We start from the raw sequence: 22,295 nt of genomic DNA on the forward strand, positions 1-22,295 counted from the left end.
ATAACCCAGTTGGCGTAGGAAGACAGCGTGTCAACAAGGATGGATGTGCTGGCCGATTAATGACTGGAGCTTGGGTGGCGGGGGGGAGGGGGGTGGGGTGGTGCAAGTCATGTGATAAAACCTCCAGGAATACACTTAATCACAGTTGGCGACCCTCGAACACAAAGCCAAACAGCCCTTTCTTCCATTTTCAAAGTCTTTGCGTCTGGGGAAAGCTCAACTGGAGGCAGCCATGAATGGACGAACTGTATTTACACCTCTGCAACAGAGGGGGGCAGCACCGCACGGTACGACAGTGCTGCCTTCCGATTGGACACAACCGTTAACCTGTCTCTCTATCTCCTACCCCTCAGCTCTCAAGGACGAACGCTTCCAGCTCGTCTCGTTTACTCACAAGCAGCTACGCATTGCCCTGTCGGATATCCGTGTGGAGGATGAAGGAGGCTATTACTGTCAGCTGTATTCTGAGGACACCCATCACCAGGTTGCCGTGGTGACAGTACTGGGTAAGTAAGTGGCCGTCAGAGACCGCAGCGCGCGAGATACCCGAGTCAGGTATACACAAGGACAGGAGGAGGCCCATTCAGCCCCCTTCAGCATGTTACACATCTCAGGCAGTGTGCGTGACTGGAAAGATTTTCAGCTTTTCTTAACAATTCATAGAGAGGACCAGGAAGAAAAGGATCAACGATGGTTATTGTAGCGCTCAGTTGTCCTGTGTTTGATTACGAGTCTGTTTACTTTTGGTGCTCACTGTGCTCGATTAGTTAAGCCTGGGTGTGGACTCAGGGGAAAGTGACAAAGCTGGAGAAAGAGCTGGAGGCCAGAGCTGTAACATGGATCAGACATTTTAAAATGCTGTAAACAAAACCTGTGACACACGTAGAAACTGGTGTCATCTCTGCATAGATCCAAGATGTAAAATATACAATCGTTGCAAACCTACATACAGGAGAACAGGGAGTATTAGTGTTTATTTCAACCACTTAAAGACATTGTGGGTGGGTGTGTGTGTGTCTGTGTGTGTTTGAATGTGGTCAGACAAAGTAATTTGAATACCTTGAGGCCATAGTAGTTTTTCAGTTTCAAATGTTGTCACAAGTACCCTCTCACTCTCAAGGGCTGGGAATCCTGTGGCGAGTAACCCACCTCTTGACTCCCCAAAGCCTGTCCACCATCTACAAGGCGCAGGTCAGGAGTGTGATGGAATACTCCCCACTTGCCTGGATGAGTGCAGCTCCCACAACACTCAAGAAGCTCAACACTATCCAGGACAAAGCAGCCCCGCTTGATTGGCACCCCATCCACAAACATTCACTCCCTCCACCACCGACACACAGTAGCAGCAGCGTGTGTACCATCTACAAGATGCACTGCAGGGACTCACCAAGGCTCCATCAACAGCACCTTCCAAACCCACGACCACTACCAACTAGAAGGACAAGGGCAGCAGACACATGGGAAGACCACCACCTGGAAGTTCCCCTCCAAGCCGCTCACCATCCTGACTTGGAAATATATCGGCCGTTCCTTCACTGTCGCTGGGTCAAAATTCTGGAACTCCCTCCCTAACAGCACTGTGGGTGTACCTACACCACAGGGACTGCAGCGGTTCAAGAAGGCAGCTCACCACCTCCTTCTCAAGGGCAATTAGGGATGGGCAATAAATGCTGGGCCCATCCAGCGAAGCCCACATCCCGTGAATGAATGAAAAAATAAACTCCATCATGTGCCGCCCACGATTCTCAGAGTTGAGAGCCCCAGGCAGCTGAGGACATGGCCGTTAATAGTAAAACGATGGGAATCAGGGAATTCTCAAGAGGCCAGAATTGGAGGAATGCAGGGATCTTCAGCGGTTGTAGGGGCTGGAGGAGGTTACAGAGATGGGGAGGGCTTTGGGGGCTGGAGGAAGTTGCAGAGATACGGAGGGTTGTAGGCACTGGAGGAGGTTACAGAGACAGGCAGGGTTGTAGGAGATGGAGGAGGTTATAGAGATAGGGAGGGTTGTAGGGGCTGGAGGAGGTTACAGAGATAGGGAGGGTTGTAGGGGCTGGAGGAGGTTACAGAGATGGGGAGGGCTTTGGGGGCTGGAGGAAGTTGCAGAGATACGGAGAGTTGTAGGCACTGGAGGAGGTTACAGAGACAGGCAGGGTTGTAGGAGATGGAGGAGGTTATAGAGATAGGGAGGGTTGTAGGGGCTGGAGGAGGTTACAGAGATAGGGAGGGTTGTAGGGGCTGGAGGAGGTTACAGAGATAGGGAGGGTTGTAGGGGCTGGAGGAGGTTACGGAGATAGGGAGAGTTGTAGGTGCTGGAGGAGGTTACAGAGATAGGGAGGGTTGTAGGGGCTGGAGGAGGCTACAGAGATATGGAGGGTTGTAGGGCCTGGAGGAGGTTATAGAGATAGGGAGGGTTGTAGGGGCTGGAGGAGGCTACAGAGATATGGAGGGTTGTAGGGCCTGGAGGAGGTTATAGAGATAGGGAGGGTTGTAGGGCCTGGAGGAGGTTATAGAGATAGGGAGGGTTGTAGGGGCTGGAGGAGGTTACAGAGACAGGGAGGGTTGTAGGGGCTGAAGGTGGTTACAGAGATAGGGAGGGTTGTAGGGGCTGGAGGAGGTTACAGAGATAGGGAGGGTTGTAGGGGCTGGAGGAGTTTACAGAGATAGGGAGGGTTGTAGGGGCTGGAGGAGGTTACAGAGATAGGGAGGGTTGTAGGGCCTGGAGGAGGTTACAGAGATAGGGAGGGGTGTAGGGTCTGGAGGAGGTTACAGAGATAGGGAGGGTTGTAGGGGCTGGAGGTGGTTACAGAGAAAGGGAGGGTTGTAGGGGCTGGAGGAGGTTACAGTGATAGGGAGGGTTGTAGGGGCTGGAGGAGGTTATAGAGATAGGGAGGCGGATGAGGAGGCCATGGAGAGATTTGAACACAAGGCGAGAATTTTTAAATGGTTGCATCGCCCAGGTAGCAATGAGTTAAAGACGATTGAGCAGAGAGGCAGCGTATTTACTCTGACGGGGATGACGAATGTTTGGAGCCCCAGGCAGGAAGTGTTGGAGCTGGATAGCAGAAAGGGCAAAGATTGGTTAAACAGTAATTAGCTTCTGCTGGTGAGCAGCAGAGATTAAGACAGGAGCGCGAGTGCATTTCAGCAGAATCAGTCATAAGGAATAACCCGTTCATCCTGTGACAAGGAGAGAGGCTAAAAATCCAGAACAAGAAAATAGAGGGTCGATTTCCCACCATAACACTCCTGGCAGACCCCACCTTATTTTACTGAGAGAATCCCACCATCTGGGACCCCTGTTGTCAACAGAACTCTCATCATACAAACGGAAGACAGATATAGTGAGCGTTTGTAAAAATCTAATTCGACCTCAGCGAGAATATTGTGTCCAGTTCTGGGCACCGCACTTTAGGAAGGATGTGAAGCCATTAGAGAGGGAAGCAGAAAAGATTCACAAGAATGGCTCCAGGGATGAGGAACTTCAGTTCCGTGGGTAGATTGGAGAAGCTGGGACTGTTCTCCTTGGAGAAGAGAGGGTTGAGAGGAGATTTGATAGGGGTGTTCAAAATCACCAGGGGGCTTGATAGAGTAGATAGGCAGAAACTCCCAATCTGAGGCAGCACCACACTGTCGGAGGGTCAGTACTGAGGGAGTGCTGCACAGTCACAGCATCAGTACTGAGGGAGTGCTGCACTGTCAGAGGGTCAGTACTGAGGGAGTGCAGCACTGTCAGAGCATCAGTACTGAGGGAGTGCTGCACTGTCAGAGCATCAGTACTGAGGGAGTGCTGCACTGTCAGAGCGTCAGTACTGAGGGAACACTGCACTGTCAGAGCGTCAGTACTGAGGGAGCGCTGCACTGTCGGAGGGTCAGTACTGAGGGAGTGCTGCACTGTCGGAGGGTCAGTACTGAGGGAGTGCTGCACTGTCGGGGTGTCAGTACTGAGGGAGCGCTGCACTGTCAGAGCGTCAGTACTGAGGGAGCGCTGCACTGACAGAGCGGCAGTACTGAGGGAGCGCTGCACTGTCGGAGGGTCAGTACTGAGGGAGTGCTGCACTGTCAGAGTGACAGTACTGAGGGAGTGCTGCACTGTCAGAGGGTCAATACTGAGAGAGCACTGCAGTGTCCGAGGGTCGGCACTGAGGGAGTGCTGCACTGTCGGAGGGTCAATACTGAGGGAGTGCTGCACTGTCGGAGGGTCAGTACTGAGGGAGTGCTGCACTGTTGGAGGGTCAGTACTGAAGGAGTGCTGCACTGTCGGAGGGTCAGTACTGAGGGAGTGCTGCGCTGTCGGAGGGTCAGTACTGAGGGAGCGCTGCACTGTCGGAGGGTCAGTACTGAGGGAGTGCTGCACTGTCGGAGGGTCAGTACTGAGGGAGTGTTGCGCTGTCGGAGGGTCAGTACTGAGGGAGTGCTGCGCTGTCGGAGGGTCAGTACTGAGGGAGTTCTGCACTGTCGGAGGGTCAGTACTGAGGGAGTGCTGCGCTGTCGGAGGGTCAGTACTGACGGAGTGCTGCACTGTCGGAGGGTCAGTACTGAGGGAGTGCTGCACTCTCGGAGGGTCAGTGCTGAGGGAGTGCTGCACTCTCGGAGGGTCAGTGCTGAGGGAGCACTACAGTGTCGGTGGGTCAATACTGAGGGAGCACTGCACTGTCGGAGGGTCAATACTGAGGGAGCACCGCAGTGTCGGAGGGTCAGTACAGAGAGGGAGCTGAGTGCGGAGGATCGAGAACCACTGGATGCTGTAGAAATTCAACCTTTCTTCCCGTTTCAAAATCTTAAAAAGTAAATTCAGATTCACCAAAAATGATGTTGCGACAGGAATTTAAAAGACAGATTTGCATTTTTCTAGTACATTTCACCACCTCAGGATGTCACAGAGCGATTTGTAGCCAATTACACACTGTGTTTGAAGCATGGTCTCTGTAGTAATACAGGAACCACGGCAATGAATTTGCGCAAGAGCCCACAAGCAGCAATGTGACAATGACTCAGATCATCTGTTCTTTAGTGATGTTGATTGAAGGATAAATATTGGCCCCAGGACACCGGGGAGACCTTCCCCCCAGCTCTTCTTCCAAATAGTGGCTGTGGTATTTTTTACACCCACCTGAGAGGGCAGACAAGGCCTCAGTTTAATGTCTCATCTGAAAGACAGCACCTCTGACAGTGTGGTGCTCCCTCTTTACTGACCCTCTGACATTGCAGCACTATTTCAACACTGACTCTCTAACAGTGCAGCACCTCCTCAGTACTGACTTCCGACAGTGCAGTGCTCTCTCAGTACTGACTCTCTGACAGCGCAGCACTCTATTAATACTGATCCTCTACAGTGCAGCACCTCCTCAGTACTAACCCTCAAACAGTGCAGTGCTCCCTCAGTACTGACCCTCCAACAGTGCAGCACTCCCTCAGTACTAACCCTCAAACAGTGCAGTGCTCCCTCAGTACTGAATCTCCGACAGTGCAGTGCTCCCTCAGTATTGACCCTCCGACAGTGCAGCACTCCCTCAGTACTGACCCACCGAGTGCAGCACTCCCTCAGTACTGACCCTCCGACAGTGCAGCACTCCCTCAGTACTGACCCTCCGACAGTGCAGCGCTCCCTCAGTACTGACCCTCCGACAGTGCAGCACTTCCTCAGTGCTGACCCTCCGACAGTGCAGCACTCCCTCAGTACTAACCCTCCAAGTGCAGCACTCCCTCAGTACAGTGATGGAGTGTCTGCCTTGATTTTTGTGTACGAGTCCTGGAGTGGGATTTGAACTCACAACCTTCCAGGTCGGAGGCGATAGAGTTACCCACTGCGCCCCAGCCGCCACCTGGCATGCTATTCACAATCCAGGCCTCCGGTGCCCTGACCATGACCCCCATCTCTGCCCCAGTGCAAAGGCTCCTCAGTCGGTCTCTGCATAATCTCGTGTTTTGTTTCCCAACTTGGTCAAACTGTTGCGGCGGCACAGAAAGCCATTCGGCCCCTCCTGACTGTTCCGGCCCTTTGTGTTCATGACATCCCGCGCGACGCCCTGCTCTTGCATCATGCCCTTACCAATTCTGCCCAGCCCAGGCTGGCACAGCTCTATTGCTGCCTTCTGCCTGGCGCCAGCAATGGAGGGTGTGCTATCCCAGCATGCACAGCTGTCCTGAAACCACCAGCAGGGCAGAGAGAGAGACAGAGAGGGAGAGGCGGGGACAGAGAGACAATATCCGGATGGTCACGGGTGGAGAGGGAAACTCTTTTGAGTTATCAACAGTCACAGATTGCAACTCTTTCGAGTACAATCACAGTTCTTGGTTTTTCCGGGAGTGGGACATGAACCCACAACCCTCTGATTCAAAGGCGAGGGTGCTATGAACTGAGCCACAGCCGGAGAGGGAAATTGAAACAAAGCCTTTTTGTCAAAAACCCAGGCAGGTTTAAATATTTAATTAAGCAATATTCTGGAAGCCAATGGTTTTTATAGCGTCGTCAAGCACAAATTAAATTATGGATCTGAAGAGCTTTCGATTTGAGTGTCTGCTGCGAAGGGCTCTAATTGGTTTATTCCAAACATATTTGTTCCCTAATAAACCCAATTATTATCTGAGTGTCTGGATGAGTGCGCCTGTGAGTGGGTTTCTCGATAATGTGCTGCCAGGTGTTAATTGGAGGCAGAATGATGGCGTGGATGAAGGCTGATTAAGATCTCTCTGCGCCCTTTCATGTCAGGCTCTGAGCGTGAAGGGAGTGCGCACTGAGATCACAAAGATTTCACGTTGTCGATGGGGGGGTTTTACGGGTCACAGAGAACCCCGTTCCAGCCCTGCACGTTTATTCAGTCGGTTCTATCGGAGGGGTCAGCGCTGAGGGAGTGCTGCCCTGTCGGAGGGTCGGTGCTGAGGGTGCGCTGCACTGTCGGAGGGTCAGTACTGAGGGAGTTGCACTGTCAGAGAGGCAGTACTGAGGGAGTGCTGCACTGTTGGAGGGTCAGTACTGAGGGAGTGCTGCCCTGTCGGAGAGTCAGTACTGAGGGAGTGCTGCACTGTCGGAGGGTCAGTGCTGAGGGAGCGCTGCACTGACGGAGGGTCAGTACTGAGGGAGCGCTGCACTGTCGGAGGGTCAGTACTGAGGGAGCGCTGCACTGTCGGAGGGTCAGTGCTGAGGGAGTGCCGCGCTGTCGGAGGGTCGGTACTGAGGGAGTGCTGCATTGTCAGAGGGTCAGTACTGAGGGGGTGCTGCACTGTCGGAGATGCTGCCTTTCAGATGAGAAGTTAAATTTTTCTTTATTTCCTCATGGGACATGGTCAGCATTTATTGCCCATCCCTAATTGCCCTTGTTTTTTTAGAGGGCATTGTTGTGGGTCTGGAGCCACATGTAGGCCAGACCAGGTAAGGACAACAGATTTCCTTCCCTAAAGGGCATTAGCGAACCAGATGGGTTTCTATGGCAACGGGCAGTTGATTCACAAACGTCGTCAGACTTTTAAGTCCATTTTTTTTTAATTGAATTCGAATTCCACCATCTGTTGTGGTGGGATTTGAACCAGGGTCCCCAGAGCATTACCCTGGGCCTTTGGATTACTAGCCCAGTGACAATATCACTACGCCATTGCCTCCCCTTGCATCCCCATTCACCTGCTTGGGTGGGTGCTGAATATCCCACGGCCACTATTTGGAAGAAGAGTAGGGGGGAGTTCTCCCAGGTGTCCTGGGGCCAATATCTATCCCTCACCCAACATCACTAAAAAAACAGATGTTTCTGGGTCATTTCTGCTTGTGGGAGCTTCCTGTGTGGAAATTGGCTGCTGTGTTTCATATGTTACAACAGTGACTACACAGAGAGTGAATGTTTTTCCGTGTGTCTGAGTGTATTTGTGTATGTGTGTGTGTAAGAGTGAGAGTGTATGTACGTGTGTGTGTTTGTGTGTGTGAGGGTGAGCCCATGAGAGAGCGAGTGTGTGAGTCTTATATTGAGTGTGTTTGTGTGTAACTGTGTGTGAAAGAGAGTGAATGTGTTTCAGTGTATCTGCGTTTGTGTGAGGGTGAGAATGCCCAGGTGAGTGTGTGCGAGTGAGTGTATTTCAGCGTGTGAGTACATGTGAGAGAGTGTGTGTATGAGCGTGTGAGTTTGTGTGTGATAGTGTCTGTGTGCAAGTGTGTGTGTGAGAGAGAGTGAGATAGTGTGTATGTGCGTGCGAGTATCTATATGTATGTGTGAGAAATAGAGTGTAAGTGTATATTTGCGTTTGTGAGAGAGAGGGAAAGTGTGTGTGTGAGAGAGAAAGGGAAAGAGTGTGTGTGTGAGAGAGAGAAAGGGAAAGAGTGTGTGTGTGAGAGAGAAAGGGAAAGAGTGTGTGTGTGAGAGAGAGAGGGAAAGAGTGTGTGTGTGTGAGAGAGAGGGAAAGAGTGTGTGTGTGAGAGGGAAAGAGTTTGTGTATGAGAGAGAGGGAAAGAGTGTGTGTGTGAGAGAGGGAAAGAGTGTGTGTGTGAGAGAGAGAGGGAAAGAGTGTGTGTGTGAGAGAGAGAGGGAAAGAGTATGTGTGTGTGAGAGAGAGAGAGAGAAAGAGTGTGTGTGAGAGAGGGAAAGAGCATGTGTGTGTGTGAGAGAGAGAGGGAAAGAGTGTGTGTGTGAGAGAGAGAGGGAAAGAGTGTGTGTGAGAGATAGCGAGGAAAAGAGCGCATGTGTGTGTGAGAGAGTGTGTGTGTGAATGTGTGTGTGTTTGTGTGAACATGTGTGCACATGTGTGTGTGCATGTATGTGTGTGTGTGAGCATTTGCGTATGTGTGGGCATGTGTGTGAGCATTTGTGTTTATGTGAGCATCTGTTTGTGTGTGCATGTGTGAATATGTGAGTGTGAGTGAGTGTGCGTACGTGAGAGTGTGTGAGAGTGTATGTGTGTGTGCGTGTAAGAGAGTGTGTGTGAGTTTGTGTGTTCATGTGATTGCGAGTGAGTGTATTTCAGCATGTGAGTACATGTGAGAGAGTGTGTGTATGAGCGTGTGAGTTTGTGTGTGATAGTGTCTGTGTGCGAGTGTGTGTGAGAGAGTGAGATAGTGTGTATGTGCGTGAGATTGAGTATCTATATGTATGTGAGAAATAGTGTAAGTGTATATGTGTGTGTGAGAGAGAGAGGGAAAGAGTGTGTGTATGAGAGAGAGGGAAAGAGTGTGCGTGTGTGAGAGAGAGAGAGAGGGGGAAAGAGTGTATGTGTGTGTGTGTGAACATGTGTGCGTGTGTGTGTGCACATTTATGTGTGTGAGCATTTGTGTTTGTGTGCATGTGTGAATGTGAATGTGAGTGAGTGTGCATACATGACAGTGTGTGAGTGTATGTGTGAGAGTTTGTGTGTGTGTGTGTATGTGAGAGTTTGTGTGTGAGAGTTTGTGTGTGAGAGTTTGTGTGTGCATGTGTGTGTTCATGTGATTGCATGTGTGTGTGTATGTGCATGGGTGTGTGTGCGTGTGCACACGTGCGTTTGTGCATGCGTGTATGTGTGTGTGTATGTGTGTGTTAGTGTGTGTGCATGCGTGTGTGGGCAGATGATGTCTCTCTCCTCCCTACTTGTGTTTCTATTTTGGAGAAACATCGGTAGGTGACCAGAGAAGACTGAAATCTGGAAGCTGATGAGTGTAACACAGTGAAAGGATCCAATTTCCTTTACAAGCGCTTCTGCAGTTCCCTGAGGCATCAATGTTATTGGTTAAGGTCAGGCTGGGATAGATGCCCTAGCAACCAAAGGAGGGAGTTGTTGAAGGAGCAGCAAACTGAATCTGGGACTATACTGTATGGAGAACGTTCACAGAAATTCAGAGGGAACCTCATACAAGGTCTGATGTCAACATGAATTTATATAGCGCCTTTAACATACTAAAAATCCCAAGGTGCTTCACTGGAGCAATTTTAAGATTGGACAATGATAATGAATGGACAACACCTACTAAACAATCCGGATTGTGCTAAGAATTACTGACAGCTGATTTAAGGTTACCTGTTGAGCTCACAGTGTGGCTGATGTATGAGTGCTAGAAACTACATGTATTCACACACAGGCCCCTGTTCTTTGCAAACAGAAAGAACACATCCAAGTATTGCATCCTTCTTTCAACTAAACAAAATCAGCCATTCCCTGGTTCATTCCCCAGGGCAAGCCTTGACCAATCAGAGTCGACTTGCCTGGTTTGAATTTCAAAGAACATAGATAAGTACAGCGCAGGAACAGGCCCTTCGGCCCTCCAAGCCTGCGCCGATCATATTGCCCTTCAACTAAAACATTTTGCACTTCCGGGGTCCGTATCCCTCTATTCCCATCCTATTCATGTATTTGTCAAGCTGTCTCTTAAACACCACGATCGTACCTGCTTCCACCACCTCCTCTGGCAGCGAATTCCAGACACTCACTACCCTCTGCGTAAAAAACTTGCCCCGCACATCTCCTCTATAGTTTTCTCCTCTCACCTTAAATCTATGTCCCCTTGTAATTGACTCTTCCACCCTGGGAAAAAGCTTCTGACTATCTACTCTGTCCATGCCACTCATAATTTTGTAAACTTCTATCAAGTCGCCCCTCAATCTCCGTCGCTCTAGTGAGAACAATCCGAGTTTCTCCAACCTCTCCTCATAGCTAATAACCTCCAGACCAGGCAGCATCCTGGTAAACCTCCTCTGCACCCTCTCCAACGCCTCCATATCCTTCTGGTAATGTGGCGACCAGAATTGCACGCAATATTCCAAGTGTGGCCTAACCAAGGTTCTATACAGCTGCAGCATGACTTCCCAGCTTTTATACTCAATACCCCTGCCGATGAAGGCAAGCATGCCATATGCCTTCCTGACTACCTTATCCACCTGCGTTGCCACTTTCAGTGACCTGTGGATCTGTACACCCAGTTCCCTCTGCCCGTCGATGCACTTAAGGGTTCTGCCATTTACTGTATAATTCCTGCCTGTATTAGACCTTCCAAAATGCATTACCTCGCATTTATCCGGATTAAACTCCATCTGCCATTTCTCCGCCCAAGTCTCCAACCGATCTATATCCTGTTGTATCCTTTGACAATCCTCTTCACTATCTGCAACTCCTCCAACCTTAGTATCATCTGCAAACTTACTAATTGGCCCAGTTACATTTTCCTCCAAATCATTTACGTATACTACAAACAGCAAAGGTCCCAGCACTGATCCCTGCGGAACTCCACTAGTCACAGCTCTCCATTCAGAAAAGCACCCTTCCACTGCTACCGTCTGTCTTCTATGACCAAGCCAATTCTGTATCCATCTTGCCAGCTCACCTCTGATCCCTTGCGACTTTACCTTCTGTACCAGTCTGCCATGAGGGAACTTGTCAAAGGCCTTACTGAAATCCATGTAGATAACATCCACTGCCCTTCCATTGTCGATCATCTTTGTCACTTCCTCAAAAAACTTGATCATGTTAGTGAGACACGACCTCCCCTTCACAAAACCATGCTGTCTCTCACTAATACGCCCATTTGCTTCCAAATGGTAGTAAATCCTGTCACGAAGAATCTTCTCCAATAATTTCCCTACCACTGACGTAAGGCTCATTGGCCTGTAATTTCCTGGATTATCCCTGCTACCCTTCTTAAACAATGGAACAACACTGGCCATTCTCCAGTCCTCTGGGACCTCACCCGTAGCCAGTGAGGATACAAAGATTTCTGTCAAGGCCCCAGCAATCTCCTCCCTTGCCTCCCTCAGTACTCTGGGGTAGATCCAATCTGGCCCTGGGGACTTATCCACCTTAATATTCTTCAAGACGCCTAACACCTCCTCTTTTTTGATCTCAACATGATCCAGGGTACCTACACACTCTTCCCAAGACAAATCAACCGCTAAGTCCTTCTCTTTGGTGAATACTGATGAGAAGTATTCATTTAGTATCTCTCCCATTTCTTCTGGCTCCACACACAGATTCCCACCTCTGTCCCTGAGTGGGCCTACCCTTTCCCTGGCTACCCTCTTGCTTTTTACATATGTATAAAAGGCCTTGTGATTTTCCTTAATCCTGGTTGCCAGTGACTTTTCATGACCCTTTTAGCCCTCCTGACTCCTTGCTTAAGTTTCTTCCTACTTTCTTTATATTCTCCACGGGCTTCATCTGTTCACAGCCTTCTAGCCCTTACGAATGCTTCCCTTTTCTTTTTGACTAATCTCACAATCTCCTTCCTTATCCAAGGTTCCTGAAACTTGCCATACTTATCCTTCATCCTAGCAGGAACAGGCCGGTCCTGAATTCTTATCAACTGACGTTTGAAAGCCCCCCACATGTCAGTTGTTGATTTGCCCTCAAACATCCGCCTCCAGTCTAGATTCCTCAGTTCCTGCCTAATATTGTTATAATTAGCCTTCCCCCAATTAAGCACCTTAACCCGAGGACTCCTGTTATCCTTATCCACCAGTACCTTGAAACTTACTGAATTATGGTCACTTTTCCCGAAATGCTCCCCTACTGAAACTTCGACCACCTGGCCGGGTTCATTCCCTAATACCAGACCCAGTATTGCCCCTTCCCTAGTTGGACTATCTACATATTATCTCAGGAAGCCCTCCTGGATGCACCTTACAAATTCTGCACCATCCAAACCCCTAGCACTAAGTGATTCCCAGTCAATATAGGGAAAGTTAAAATCACCCACCACAACAACCCTATTGCTTTTACATCTTTCCAAAATCTGCCTACATAACTGTTCCTCAATCTCCCGCCGGCAATTGGGAGGCCTATAGTAAACCCCCAACATTGTGACTGCACCCTTCCTATTCCGGAGCTCTACCCATATTGCCTCGCTGCATGAGCCCACCGAGGTGTCCTCCTGTCGTACAGCTGTGATATTCCCCTTAACCAGCAGTGCAACTACCCCACCTCTTCTACATCCCTCTCTATCCTGTCTGAAACATCTAAATCCTGGAACGTTTATCAGCTAATCCTGTCCATCCTTCAACTAAGTCTCGGTAATAGCTATAACATCATAGTCCCAAGTACTAATCCAAGCTCTAAGCTCATCTGCCTTGCCTGTTATACTTCTCGCATTGAAACAAATGCATTTCAGACCCCCAGTCCCACTGTGTTCAGTAATTTCTCCCTGCCTACTCTTCCTCTTAGTCCTACTGGCCATATTCACTGGTTCCCAGTCATTTATTTCACCTGCTGACCTATTGCTCTGGTTCCCACCCCCCTGCCATACTAGTTTAAACCCTCCCGAGTGACACTAGCAAACCTCACAGCCAGGATATTGGTGCCCCTCCGGTTTAGATGCAACCCGTCCTTCTTGTACAGGTCCCACCTGCCCCGGAAGAGATCCCACTGATCCAGATATCGGAAACCCTCCCTCCTACCCCATCTGTTCAGCCACGTGTTCAGCTGCACTATCTTCCTATTTCTAGCCTCACTGGCACGTGGCACAGGGAGTAATCCTGAGATTACAACCCTAGAGGTCCTGTTTTTTAACTTTCTGCCTAACTCCCTGAACTCCCGCTGCAGGACCTCGTCACTCTTCCTGCCTATGTCGTTAGTACCAGTGTGTACCACGACCTCTGGCTGTTCTCCCTCCCCCTTCAGAATGTCCCGTACCCGATCAGAGACATCCTGGACCCTAGCACCAGGGAGGCAACATACCATCCTGGTGTCTCTTTCACGACCACAGAAGCGCCTATCTGTGCCCCTGACTATAGAGTCCCCTATGACAATTGCTCTTCTGTGCTTTGACCCCTCCTGCTGAACGACAGAGACAGCCGTGGTGCCACTGCTCTGGCTACTGCTGTTGTTTTCCCCTGATAGGCCATCCCCCCCAACTGTATCCAAAATGGTATACCTGTTTCAGCAAAAGCTTGCCAGCTAACTGTTCCCTGATGCATTCTCCATGGCAATGCCTCTACCAATCAGAGTCCACTTGCCAACCAATCAGCACTCTCTTCCCATGCAGTATAAATTGTTGTTCCCTTTGAGATTTGGTATTCTTGTGCCTGTCCTAATCAGCGACGGACAAAAAACTTCAACAGCTTGTCCCTTTTTATCAGCAATACCCTAAGATCACAAGAAGCAGGATCAGGAGGAGGCCATTCGGTCCCTTGAGCTTGCTCCGCCATTCAATTAAACCCTGGCCTCAACCCCACTTTCCCGCCCTATCCCTGGGGTGCCCATAAATCTCGGTCTTGAACATACTCAATGACGGAGCATTCACTGGGGGAGAGAATTCCAAAGATTCACAACACCCCACTGACTGAAGAAACTTCTCCTCATCTCAGTCCAAATTGGACGACCCCTTATCCTGAAGTTGTGACTCATCACCCCCCCAGCCAACCCCCACCACCCTCCCCCAACACCTCCTCCGGCCCTGCCCCCAGTTCTAGACTCTGCAGCTGATGGGAGGGGTGAGAAACAGCCTCTCAGCACCGACACAACTTAACTCCTCCCGTGACTCAGCGTTATTAGAACTGGTGACCACAGGTATGGCCAAAGGAGCAGGTTTTTAAGGAGCATCTGAAAGGAGGAGGGAGCTAAGAGGCAGTCACCGCGCCAGCTCTTAGGAGACTCTAGTAATATCCCGAGGGAATGATGTAAAGGTTTCAGTAGGCAATGTAATTGCTTGCAAGATGTTTGTAAGTCATTGCTTCCAGCATTACTACAGGCGGCAGCTTGTGATTTTTGACAGGTTGAAGTTTAAATTGTTAAGTAATTGCTGTGCCCGGGGAGAATAATGACTATCTCTGTGATTATAAGTGAGTAATCTAATCAAGGGGGCCTGATAAATCATGAACTGCTTGAGAAGCTCCCCGGCTAAATTGAGGGTGAGATTGTCGATCTGAAACTTGTCACGTTCCCTTATTGTCACCACCCTTCTCCTGGGGTTCGAGCCGCTGAGGCAATAGGGGACAGGAGGAGGCCGCTCGGCCCATAGAACCCCTGCTGGCCCTCTGCGGAGCAATTCGGTCAGTCCCATGTTGGACTACAGAGGGATGTAGACAAGTTGGTGGAATGGGCAGGCAGGCGGCAAGTGAAATTTAGTGCAGGGAAGTGTGAGGTGATTCATTTTTGGTCGGAAGAACGTGGAGAGACAGTAGGAACTGAAGGGTGCAATTCTAAAGGGGGCACAGGAGGCAAGGGACCTGGGTGTATATGTGCATCATTGAAGGAGGCAGAACAGGTTGAGAGTGCGGTTAATAAAGCAAACAGGATCCTGGTTTTATTAATAGGGACATAATTCACCAAGGCTCCTTAGACATCGCCTTCCAAAATAACGACCGCTACCATCTAGAAGGACAAGGGCAGCAGACACATGGGAACACCACCACCTGGAAGTTCCCCTCCAAGCCACTCACCATCCTGACTTGGAAATATATTGGCCGTTCCTTCACTGTCGCTGGGTCAAAATCCTCCCTAACAGCGCTGTGGGTGTACCTACACCACATGGACTGCAGCGGTTCAAGAAGGCGGCTCACCACCACCTTCTCAAGAGGCAATTAGGGAGGGGCCAGCGAAGCCCACACCCTGTGAATGAATTTTTAAAAAAGGGCAGAATTTTGCCCTCGTCGGGTGGGCTGGGCGGGGGCGAGCGGGAGCGGGAGTGGTCCTCGATTTCACACTGGGCGGGCCGATTGAGGCCCCACCCAGCGTGAAACACGTACTCCAGCGCTGCCTATGCGGTGGTGGGGAGGAGGGCGAGCGTGGAAGTTCGTGCAGGCGAAACCCCCTGAGACACGGAGCTGCCTCCAGGGAGATGAAGGCTAATGAAAATAAGAAAAGAAAAGATTTTAAGAATGTGAACAGACAGAGTCACATGAGGAGGGGACATGTGAGGAATGAGTTTGAAAATGTTTAATTGTTTTTTTTTTAGCGATGGATCGGATCCTCATCCTGCCCGTGGGTGGGAGTTTTGCAAAAAATCCAAAGGCCGCTTGGCCCTTTTTGCCTTCCCGGCGACCGTAAGGATGGACAGGCAGCGAAAAATTTAATTCAGTGAGAGCTTTAATGGCCTTAACAGGCCTGTTAATTGTCGGCGGGTGCACTGCCTACTCCCACACGCAGCCGCCGACCAAAATATCGCGCGATGACCTCGGGACGCTCGCCTGATGTCATCGCATGTCACTTTACACACATTCGGGTCGGGCTGCGTACCTGCCCACGCACTATTCTGGCCATGAGTACAAGAGCAAGGAAGCCATGTTAAACCTGTGAAAAAAAGCACTCGTTCAGCTAGTGTATTGTGTCCAGTTCTGGGCACCACACTTGAGGAAGGGTGGGAAGGCATCGGGGAGAGCGCAGAAAAGATTCACAAGAATGTTCCGGGCATTACGGACAGGAGGGGGATTAATTGAAACAGCACCTTCCGTCCACAGAAAGGTGTTTTTGACTCACTCCCCTCTTAATAAGTGGCGGCGTACTTCCCAACCCCTCAGTTTTGGTGCAGCCGAATTTTCTAATCATAACCCCACAGCAAACTCGAGATAGGATGAACTCAAAGGGTTAGTTTATTTCCACGGTCAAAACGCGAAAAGAGGGTTCGCAACGCCCGCCCTCCCCCTCTTATTCACATAGTAAAGAGGGGGGTTGGAGAAAAGAAAGATTTACAGTGCAGAGATCACGGAGAAAAGAAATATTGCTTCACGTGGGTTCCAGAGTCCAGAATCAAAGCCCAGTGAGGTATTCCTTCAAGGAGGTCGGTGGGCTGACACTGATGCTGGATAATTCACTTTTCCAGTGGTGTTGACTTCACACAATGAGGTAGGCACACAGAGATGATGAAGGCTTGTAGGCGATGGTCCAGAACTTGCAGCAGAAGCAGGGCAGATGCAGCCAGGTACCCAACTTGGTCAGAGCCCCCTTTGATGTGGCCCTCTAGTCAGATGTTAAACAGCAGACTGAGTTCAGGTCAGCAAGGCAATATTACTTGTTCCACAAGCCAGAGGTCCATGCCACATGACTCCCAAGTCCCTACCATCTTTGCCAAAGGATGAGTGTCCATCGTCTGGACCCCAACAACTGTTAAATGTCTCAGCCATTAGGAATTGAAAGGAAGGTTGCAGGGCTTTTGTCTTGGCTGACCCAGCTGAAGATGATCCATCTTCTTCTGGCCAGTCTGGGTTATTAAATGCAGATGGCCCTTGTACAACTCTCTTTGAAGTTGGGCTGTACTGTCCACAGGGGTTGTAAGTGGCTCCTCAGGAACTACGAGGTGTGAATTTTCCTGAAACTGCAAAGTGGCTCCTTTTGTTCAGGGGTCACAGACAGACAAAATTTTCAGCCATTTTACAGGTCAGCTTCAAAACATTTTAGAAACAGTGATGACCATATCTATATATATTTTATAGAAAAACACTGATGTGTGAGGGATTAGTCCCTCATGCAGGGATCAGGAACTTCAGTTACGGGGATCGATTGGCGAAGCTGGGGCTGTTTTCCTTGGAGAAGAGAAGGTTGAGAGGAGATTTGATAGAGGTGTTCAAAATCATGAGGGGTCTGGACAGAGTAGAGAGGGAGAAGCTGTTCCCATTGGTGTAAGGATCGAGAACCAGAGGGACACAGATTTAAGGGGATTGGCAAGAGAAGCGACGGCGACATGAGGAGAAACATTTTCATGCAGCAAGTGGTTAGGATTGGGAATGCACTGGCTCAGAGTGTGGGGGAGGCAGATTCAACCGTGGCATTTAAAAAAGCGCTGCTCTGTCGAGGGGTCAGTACTGAGGGAGTGCTGCACTGTCGAAGGGTCAGTACTGAGGGAGTGCTGCACTGTCGGGGGGTCAGTGCTGAGGGAGTGCCGCACTGTCAGAGGGTCAGTACTGAAGGGAGTGCTGCACTGTCAGAGGGTCAGTACTGAGGGAGCGCCGCACTGTCAGAGGGTCAGTAGTGAGGGAGTGCTGTACTGTCAGAGGGTCAGTACTGAGGGAGTGCTGCACTGTCGGAGGGTCAGTACTGAGGGAGTGCTGCACTGTCGAGGGGTCAGTACTGAGGGAGTGCTGCACTGTCGGAGGATCAGTACTGAGGGAGTGCTGCACTGTCGGAGGGTCAGTACTGAGGGAGTGATGCACTGTCGGAGAGTCAGAACTGAGGGAGCACTGCATTGTCGGAGGGTCAGTACTGAGGGTGTGCTGCACCATCAGAGGGTCAGTACTGAGGGAGTGCCGCACTGTCAGAGGGTCAGTAGTGAGGGAGTGCTGTACTGTCAGAGAGTCAGTACTGAGGGAGTGCTGCACTGTCGGAGGATCAGTACTGAGGGAGTGCTGCACAGTCAGGAGGTCAGTACTGAGGGAGTGCTGCACTGTCAGAGGGTCAGTACTGAGGGCGCGTTGCACTGTCGGAGGGTCAGTACTGAGGGAGTGCTGCACTGTCAGAGGGTCAGTACTGAGGGAGTGCTGCACTGTCGGAGGGTCAGTACTGAGGGAGTGCCGCACTGTCAGAGGGTCAGTAGTGAGGGAGTGCTGTACTGTCAGAGAGTCAGTACTGAGGGAGTGCCGCACAGTCAGAGGGTCAGTACTGAGGGAGTGCCGCACAGTCAGAAGGTCAGTACTGAGGGAGTGCTGCACTGTCAGAGGGTCAGTACTGAGGGCGCGTTGCACTGTCGGAGGGTCAGTACTGAGGGAGTGCTGCACTGTCGGAGGGTCAGTACTGAGGGAGTGCTGCACTGTCGGAGGGTCAGTACTGAGGGAGTGCCGCACTGTCAGAGGGTCAGTACTGAGGGAGTGCTGCACTGTCTTTCAACTGAGCCATTTAACAGATATTCCGTCTGCCCTCTCAGGTGGGTGTAAAAGATCCCACGGCCACTATTTGGAAGTAGAGCAGGGGGAAGGTCTCCCCAGTGTCCTGGGGCCAATATTTATCCCTCAACCAACATCACTAAAAACAGATGACCTGGGTCATTATCACATTGCTGTTTGTGGGAGCTTGCTGTGCACAGTTTGACTGCTGCATTTCCTACATTATGACAATGAGCGCACTTCCAAAAGAGCCCTTCACTAGCTGTGAAGAACTGTGGGACGTCCTGAGGTGGGGAAAGGCGTGAGAGAAATGAAAGTTTTTTTTATAACCAATAGGGTTGAATGGGTGGACGTTTGTATGGGATTTGAGCCTCAGTGATGTTTAGCCAGAGTCAAGTGGGTGTCAGGAATGTTGCAGGATCCTGAAGAGAGGGGTCTCTCAGTCACACGTTCACATTTTTTATTAAGGGATGTGGGCATTGCTGGCTAGACCCGTATTTTTTGCCCATCTCTAACTGCCCTTGAGAAGGTGGTGGTGATGAGCTGCCTTCTTGAACCGCTGCAGTCCCTGTGGTGTAGGTACACCCAGAGAGCTGTTAGGGAGGGAGTTCCAGGATTTTGACCCAGCGACAGTGAAGGAACGGCCGATATATTTCCAAGTCAGGATGTTGAGTGACTTGGAGGGGGAACTTCCAGGTGGTGGTCTTCCCATCTATCTGCTGCCCTTGTCCTTCTAGATGGTAGCGGTCGTGAGTTTGGAAGGTGCTGTCTAAGGAGCCTTGGTGAATTCCTGCAATGCATCTTGTAGATGGTACACACACTGCTGCTACTGTGTGTCACTGATGGATGGAGTGAATGTTGAAGATGGGGATGGAGTGAAGGTTGAAGATGGGGGATGGAGTGAATGTTGAAGATGGCGATGGAGTGAATGTTGAAGATGGGGGATGGAGTGAATGTTGAAGATGGGGGATGGAGTGAATGTTGAAGATGGGGATGGAGTGAATGTTGAAGGTTGGGGATGGAGTGAAGGTTGAAGGTTGGGGATGGAGTGAATGTTGAAGATGGGGATGGAGTGAATGTTGAAGGTTGGGGATGGAGTGAAGGTTGAAGGTTGGGGATGGAGTGAATGTTGAAGATGAGGATGAAGTGAATGTTGAAGGTGGTGGATGGAGTGAATGTTGAAGATAGGGGATGGAGTGAATGTTGAAGGTTGGGGATGGAGTGAATGTTGAAGATGTTGGATGGAGTGAATGTTGAAGATAGGGGATGGAGTGAATGTTGAAGGTTGGGGATGGAGTGAATGTTGAAGGTTGGGGATGGAGTGAATATTGAAGGTTGGGGATGGAGTGAATATTGAAGATAGGGGATGGAGTGAATGTTGAAGGTTGGGGATGGAGTGAATGTTGAAGGTTGGGGATGGAGTGAATATTGAAGGTTGGGGATGGAGTGAATGTTGAAGGTTGGGGATGGAGTGAATGTTGAAGATGGGGGATGGAGTGAATGTTGAAGGTTGGGGATGGAGTGAATGTTGAAGGTTGGGGATGGAGTGAATGTTGAAGGTTGGGGAAGGAGTGAATGTTGAAGGTTGGGGATGGAGTGAATGTTGAAGGTTGGGGATGGAGTGAATGTTGAAGGTTGGGGATGGAGTGAATGTTGAAGGTTGGGGATGGAGTGAATGTTGAAGGTTGGGGATGGAGTGAATGTTGAAGATGGGGGAATGGAGTGAATGTTAAAGGTTGGGGATGGAGTGAATGTTGAAGGTTGGGGATGGAGTGAATGTTGAAGATGGGGGATGGGGTGAATGTTGAAGGTTGGGGATGGAGTGAATGTTGAAGGTTGGGGATGGAGTGAATGTTGAAGATGGGGATGGAGTGAATGTTGAAGGTTGGGGATGGAGTGAATGTTGAAGGTTGGGGATGGAGTGAATGTTGAAGGTTGGGGATGGAGTGAATGTTGAAGGTTGGGGATGGAGTGAATGTTGAAGGTTGGGGATGGAGTGAATGTTGAAGGTTGGGGATGGAGTGAATGTTGAAGGTTGGGGATGGAGTGAATGTTGAAGGTTGGGGATGGAGTGAATGTTGAAGGTTGGGGATGGAGTGAATGTTGAAGGTTGGGGATGGAGTGAATGTTGAAGGTTGGGGATGGAGTGAATGTTGAAGGTTGGGGATGGAGTGAATGTTGAAGATGGGGGAATGGAGTGAATGTTAAAGGTTGGGGATGGAGTGAATGTTAAAGGTTGGGGATGGAGTGAATGTTGAAGGTTGGGGATGGAGTGAATGTTGAAGGTTGGGGATGGAGTGAATGTTGAAGGTTGGGGATGGAGTGAATGTTGAAGGTTGGGGATGGAGTGAATGTTGAAGATGGGGGAATGGAGTGAATGTTAAAGGTTGGGGATGGAGTGAATGTTAAAGGTTGGGGATGGAGTGAATGTTGAAGATGGGGGATGGGGTGAATGTTGAAGGTTGGGGATGGAGTGAATGTTGAAGGTTGGGGATGGAGTGAATGTTGAAGATGGGGATGGAGTGAATGTTGAAGGTTGGGGATGGAGTGAATGTTGAAGGTTGGGGATGGAGTGAATGTTGAAGGTTGGGGATGGAGTGAAGGTTGAAGATGGGGGATGGAGTGAATGTTGAAGATGGGGGATGGAGTGAATGTTGAAGGTTGGGGATGGAGTGAATGTTGAAGATGGGGATGGAGTGAATGTTGAAGGTTGGGGATGGAGTGAATGTTGAAGGTTGGGGATGGAGTGAATGTTGAAGGTTGGGGATGGAGTGAAGGTTGAAGATGGGGGATGGAGTGAATGTTGAAGATGGGGGATGGAGTGAATGTTGAAGGTTGGGGATGGAGTGAATGTTGAAGATGGGGATGGAGTGAATGTTGAAGGTTGGGGATGGAGTGAATGTTGAAGGTTGGGGATGGAGTGAATGTTGAAGGTTGGGGATGGAGTGAAGGTTGAAGATGGGGGATGGAGTGAATGTTGAAGATGGGGGATGGAGTGAATGTTGAAAGTTGGGGATGGAGTGAATGTTGAAGGTTGGGGATGGAGTGAAGGTTGAAGATGGGGGATGGAGTGAATGTTGAAGGTTGGGGATGGAGTGAATGTTAAAGGTTGGGAATGGAGTGAAGGTTGAGGATGGGGATGGTGTGAATGTTGAAGGTTGGGGATGGAGTGAATGTTGAAGATGGGGGACGGAGTGAATGTTGAAGGTTGGGGATGGAGTGAAGGTTGAAGATGGGGGATGGAGTGAATGTTGAAGGTGGTGGAAGGGGTGTTGATCAAGCGATGATTGCAGAGTTGCTCAGATTTTGGTTAATTTTGAACTAATTATGAACTGGTTGATATTTCAGTGCTCCCGGAACCAATTGTTGAAGTGAAGGGTGAGGAGCCAGTGGAGAATGGGGAGGCGGAGTTAATCTGTACAGTTCCTCGGAGTAAACCACCTGCCCGGATACGATGGTTCAGAGACAAGAAACTACTTCAGGGTAAGGACTTATCAGGAGGACTTCATAAGCTTGTTAAGCTGCAGCCCTGCACAAACTGAGGTCCTGATGGGCAGGTAGGTGAACCGTAAGAGCAGTATTCATCCTTCCCAGGAATACACGGCT

At 50.0% G+C, this 22,295-nt stretch overlaps 1 protein-coding gene across 1 annotated transcript in view; it reads left to right on the forward strand.

Annotated features, from left to right (window-relative positions):
* The window catches only part of cadm4 (cell adhesion molecule 4), a 108,207-nt gene that overhangs the window by 21,642 nt on the left and 64,270 nt on the right, over positions 1 to 22,295 (forward strand). Inside the window, exons 2-3 of the mRNA XM_078533533.1 lie at positions 354 to 506; positions 22,038 to 22,172. Coding sequence (XP_078389659.1) covers positions 354 to 506; positions 22,038 to 22,172 — 288 coding nt within the window. The remainder of the gene's footprint in view (positions 1 to 353; positions 507 to 22,037; positions 22,173 to 22,295) is intronic.

This window comes from Cetorhinus maximus, chromosome 33 (assembly GCF_964194155.1).
Source record: "Cetorhinus maximus chromosome 33, sCetMax3.hap1.1, whole genome shotgun sequence".
NCBI lineage: Eukaryota > Metazoa > Chordata > Chondrichthyes > Lamniformes > Cetorhinidae > Cetorhinus > Cetorhinus maximus.